Source organism: Gordionus sp. m RMFG-2023, chromosome 1 (assembly GCF_954871325.1).
Source record: "Gordionus sp. m RMFG-2023 chromosome 1, tfGorSpeb1-WG-v2, whole genome shotgun sequence".
Lineage (NCBI taxonomy): Eukaryota > Metazoa > Nematomorpha > Gordioida > Chordodea > Parachordodidae > Gordionus > Gordionus sp. m RMFG-2023.
This window is the reverse complement of record NC_088775.1, coordinates 55,723,239-55,728,892: the sequence shown is the minus strand read 5'-3', so window position 1 is coordinate 55,728,892 and position 5,654 is coordinate 55,723,239. Positions and strand designations below refer to the sequence as shown.

At 32.7% G+C, this 5,654-nt stretch overlaps 1 protein-coding gene across 1 annotated transcript; it reads right to left on the bottom strand.

The window, feature by feature from the left end:
* Nucleotides 1-5,026: 5,026 nt before the first annotated feature.
* On the bottom strand, nt 5,027-5,332 carry LOC135927603 (uncharacterized). The gene has a single exon (XM_065463711.1). It carries the CDS (start codon nt 5,330-5,332, stop codon nt 5,027-5,029), a length of 306 nt encoding a protein of 101 aa, XP_065319783.1.
* Nucleotides 5,333-5,654: the final 322 nt, after the last annotated feature.

Below are 5,654 nucleotides of genomic sequence, written 5' to 3'. Positions count from 1 at the left end.
GTACAGATTTGTGAGGAGATGTATTCCATCATCTCCTAGTGCTTTAAGGCTTTCTATTGGAATATCGTCTGGACCCCTAGCTTTGTTGTTTTTCATATGCTTGAGGCATGTAATTATTTGGCATGTAATTATTTCTTGTTCTGTATAGGTAGTACAAGGTTTTGACATGGCGAGTGTTCGTCTAGATGTAGTATGAGGGAATTAAAGTTTAGAAGCTCCTGAAAATATTCTTTCCATCTATTCATTATTTCTTTTTCCTTTATTATCAATTTCCCATCTTTATTTTTGATTACTTTCGGAGCTCCGTTTATATCCCTAGAGTTCTTTTCTCGCTGTTTGGCTAATCTGTATATTTTATTTTGCCCTTCTTTGGTATGTAGATCTTCGTACATGTCATCGTATGCCATAGATTTGGCCCTAGCCACCGCCTTTGTAGCTAATCTCTTGGATTTTTTGTATCTTGACTTGTCATCTGCATTTTTGGATTTGTACCATATTTTATAAAGGGCTTTTTTCTCCTGTATAGTGGTTTGTAGCTCTTGATTCCACCACCATAGTTCTTTGTGTGATTTGTTGCCTCCTCTTGTCAAGCCTAGCGTCGATTTTGCAGTGTCTATTAATCTGGATGAAAGGTCTGTCCATATTTTTTCACTGACTTGTGAGCAATTTATTGTTTCAATGTTTGCATTGATTGCAAAGGCATCTGTCATTGTTTTTAATTTGCCCCATTTGATGCATGGTTCCAGTTTTATCTTATTTTGAGTGGATTTATTTGAGATTTGTAAATCCATGATTAGTAGCTTGTGTTGCGCGGCGATATCTTCTCCTGGGATGACTTTGCAGTCTATTACATCTTTTAATCTTCTGCGAGAGATTAGCATGTAATCTATCTGTGTTTTCCTAGTACCACTTTCATATGTTATTAAATGACTGTCTTTTTTCCTATAGTAGGTGTTGGTTAAGGCAAGGTCGAAGGCTTGCGCAAATTTCAGTATATGCTCTCCTTCATCATTTCTTTCTCCGTATCCAAAACCACCATGATGCCTTTTGTAGCTATCTCTTGCTTTCCCCACATGCGCATTTAAGTCACCACCAATTATGACTAGGTCATCCTTAGGGATTTCCATTACAGCTTCATCAAGGATAGCTCTAAAGTCATCTTTCTCTTCTTCCTTGCAACCCGTTTGAGGAGCATATACTGAAAGGATGTGTAGTATTGATTGACCAATGCAGAGTTTTATCTTCATTAGTCTATCAGAGATCCTGTTGACTTCTACTACTGAAGAGGTTAGGTCTTGGCGGAGGATGATGCCGACACCGTTCCTATTGCTAACAAGTCCATTATAGTACAATTTATACCCATCTCCAATCATCAAAGTTTTTTGTCCTTTCCATTTCGTCTCTTGTATGCACGCTATATCAACTTTTCTCCTGTTCAACATTGATGCCAATTCTCTCGTCTTACCTTTAAGCGTCCCAATATTCAAACTTGCCAGTCTTGTCTTCTTTGCTTTGACCTTTACTTTATTTTTCACAGGATGGAGGTCTACACCCTGCGCGTCGCATGGAGGGAACGCCCTAGCTTTCATATTCATATTTTCATTTGTGTCCTTCATTTTGTTTATTGGACAGGTATCCTTAGCACCCGGCTGTCCATGCCTGTCGGTGACCGGGGTGTCATCTCTAAGCTCCGAAATTCATCATACCATATGTCTTTACACATCAGTCATCGAAGAAAAACTTGAAAGTTTTTATGGTTCTTACCAGGATTGAACCCGCGTCCTTGTTCATGCTCGTGTTTCCAAGCCTACATCTTACCCATTAGGCCACCCCGGCGATATTTGATTATTTAATATTTTTTAAAAAATAATTCTCAGAAACATTTTTTTAAATGTACATAAATCAATTTTTTATTAAGTAAAAAATTGAGATTAAATATCTAAAATTCTATTTTTACTTAATATTATTGGAAAAAAAAATATATTTACTAGCTACAACTTAAATTTTATTTCATTTGCAAAATTTAACAAATATATATCTATAAGAGGGCGTTAAATGCATAAATCATCTGAGGATACCAGAATATTATTGGTTAGCGCTTTTTTTATATTTGGGTGTAAATACATGTGAAAAACCTAAAAAAAATTTAAAAAATATAGGTTTCTTTGACATTTAATTAATGAGTAGGTTTAGAATCGAAAAATAATAAAATTTGTAAGGCACATATGGCTGGCGTTATTGATCAAAATCTCTTCATTTTTGGTTTATACGTGTATATTTAGGTGTTAAGCATTATCCTAAAAAATATTAGAAAATATTATGATTTGACCGAATACCGAGCACAAAACACCACTTATTAAATATTTTGTAGTAATATTAATTGAAAAATGTTCATTTTTGTTTTATTTATCTATAAATACGTGTTAAACATTTTCCCAAAAAATATTTAAAAAATCGTGATTTGACCGCTAACCGATTTGAAACCGGCCCAATGACTAAATACTGCATTGCTGCGTTATCCATGGAAAATTCTTTATTTATGGTATATACGTGTACATATACTTGGTAAGCATTGTCCTAAAAAATATTTTGAAAATATTATGATTTGACCGAATGCCGAGCTCATAACCAACAATTTATTAAATATTCGATCGACCGAATTTGGTAGTAATATTAATTGAAAAATGTTCATATTTGGTTTATACATCTATAAATACGTGTAAAACATATCCTATTTGAAAATATTATGATTTGACCGAATGCCGAGCTCAAACCCCACCACTTAATAAATAATTTTAATTAAAATAAATTTTTAATGTTTCAAAAAAATAATTTTAATATTACAAAAAATTATTCCTCCTCCACCTCTGTCGAGATTACCTGAATGCCTAGTATTTTTCAATTTCATAAAAATTTAAAATTCTAAAAAAAATTTAAAATTTATAATTTTTTTAAAAAATATTTTGGCATTTTCCTAAAGCAAAAATAAATGAAGTGAAAGTACGTAAAAAAAAATAAACAAATAAATAATAATTTTAAATATTAGCCGTTAAAATTTAAAATTATTAAATAATTATAAATCATATTGTTTTAAAAATGTCTGATTTCCTGCCATATTTAATTTGGTAAGCTGAGGCCGTGCCAGGCCCTTCTAATTGTCTTTATTTAAACTATATATCTACAATTAGTAAAGACGATTGAGATAAACAATTATCAATATAATACAATTGGTTACAATTTGGTAAAAAAAATATAGCGGAGTTTACATTGTATATAAATCATGGCTAATTACAAAATGGTCAATTAATATTACTACATTTGAAAATCGTTGTATATGTCCCGATCTAACTAACCTTCAACTGCTCAGAAACGCAAAAAAAAATTCTAACGGCCATGAATGTCTAGAGGCGATTCCGAGTGGTAAAAAGAAAACGTTACTCACAGACGATAAGTTTCAAACTGCCATTGGTCAATATTTTGCTGCATTATCTCTTCTGTGGTCACCTGTGCTGCCTGTTGCAAACAGGTTGATCCCTTCTCTAGACACTGCTTTTCTTGTCTCAAAGTCAGTGGCCGTTTTCTGAGGCACGACAACCTTAATAGGTTAATCGGCAAAGCCTTGATTTCGGCCGGTTTCCCCAATAGTTTGGAGTCATTAGGTCTCCTAAATGCGGACGGTAAGCGCCCCGATGGCATGTCTTTGACGTCTTGGCACGGCGGCAAAAGACTTGTCTGAGATGTCTAGTGTGCTACCTCCTTTCCGGTTAACGGAAATACCGACCCCTTGGAACTCCAAGAAATCAATAAGTTTAATAAATATAGATTCCTCCCTAATTCTTTTATATTTATTCCCCTAATTTTTAGCGTTCTGGGAAACCCCGGTCCCCAATCCCTAAAGTTCTTAAATCAATTGGGTAGAAGAATTTCATTAACAGAGGTCAAAAACGAGTCTCTATCTCTTAAACAAAAAATTCAATTCAAAATACAAATGTTTCTTCGAAACACTCCCTTTTCCCTCCTAGTTCAGCACCTATTATTTGAGAAATATTTTTTTAGCTGATTAAATATTGTTATAATTTTAGCTTTTAAAATGATAATGTAATATGTATATATATATAATATTATTTTAATATCTTTTCAATTATAAAAATATTTATTACAAATAAATGTCTTATATCTTTTAACACAATATATTATAATATTATTTGATATAAATTTCAAAATATAATCACAATATTGTATATATAATTATATTTTCAAAATAAAAATATAAGCTAGTAAATATATTTTTTTTCCAATAATATTAAGTAAAAATAGAATTTTAAATTATTTATTTAATCTCAATTTTTTATTTAATAAAATCAAATTTTGATTGATTATAATTAATTGCTTTTTAGCAGAGTTGTTAAATGATACTTTTTAAATGGATCTAGATACAGATACATCGTCTAAAAAGTTATCTAGATCCAAATACAGATACATCGTCCAAAAGGTTATCTTGATACAGATACAATTTTTAAAATGTATCTAGATACAGATACCATTTTTAATACTCTTGCATAAACCTAAGTTAGGATTCTATTGTGAAAATGTATGAAATGAGCTAAAAATTTTATGACTAGATATCACATTTATCAAAATTTAACTAAAATAATGATTTTTAGATATTAATATAATATATGAAAATATATGATTAAATCTTCTTCTCCGTTTTATGGCAATTTCCAGGTTTACCCGGGTAAACCAGTTTTCCCTCTGATTTTTCTTTTCCATTTTTGACGGACCTGAGCATCAATATTTGTAAGATTCATGCTTCTCATATCCGCCGCTATCACATTTGTCCACGTCATCTTGGGTCTTCCTCTAGGTCTTGATCCTTACCTCAATCAAAGTGCATCTCTTTACCCATTATATTTTGTCATACGTTCCACATGCCCAAACCATCTTAGTCTAATTCGTCGCATTACCACTCCAATCCTTTCTATACCCAATCTTGCTCGCAATTCCTTGCTAGTTTTTCTTTCTCTCAAAGATACCCTACACTCCATCTAATTATCCTCATCTCTGTTCTTTCTAATTTGGCTTCGTGAGTGGCTTTCATTGTCAATGTTTCGCCGCCATAAACTAAACAAAAGCTTACGTAAACTTTCCCCTTCAACTTCAGAGATACTTTTTTATTTGTAAGAATAGACGACATCTCTCTGAACTTCTTCCAAGCTTGGCTGACCCTTGCAACAACGGCAGAATCTACACCACCATCTGCGTTTAGCATATCACCCAAATAACAAAACTTACCCACTTTTTCTAGGGTTAACCCATTGCCAATATCCATACCACCATTTTCAACGTTATCATTATTGTGTATCTACATGTTCTACTAATAAAGGTCATTCTTTCTAACTCTTTTCCGCTACATCTATTATGTACCCATTTTTAGCATCTGGTGCATTGGATTGAATTTCTAGCAACTCCCTCCCCACATACACCACAAGGCCACTTGCTGGATTCCTCCATCTTTAGATTTTCCCCACCAATCATCACCTTTGTCTTTGATGCATACATTTTCAGACCCTTTGCTTCCATAGTCATCTTCCATATACTAATTTTATCCCTCATTTCTTCCTCACTGTTTGCCATTAATATCAGGTCATCTG

What these genes read in the sequence shown, in the direction of transcription:
- LOC135927603 (XM_065463711.1), bottom strand. Translation starts at nt 5,332, where the DNA reads ATGGATATTGGCAATGGGTTAACCCTAGAAAAAGTGGGTAAGTTTTGT.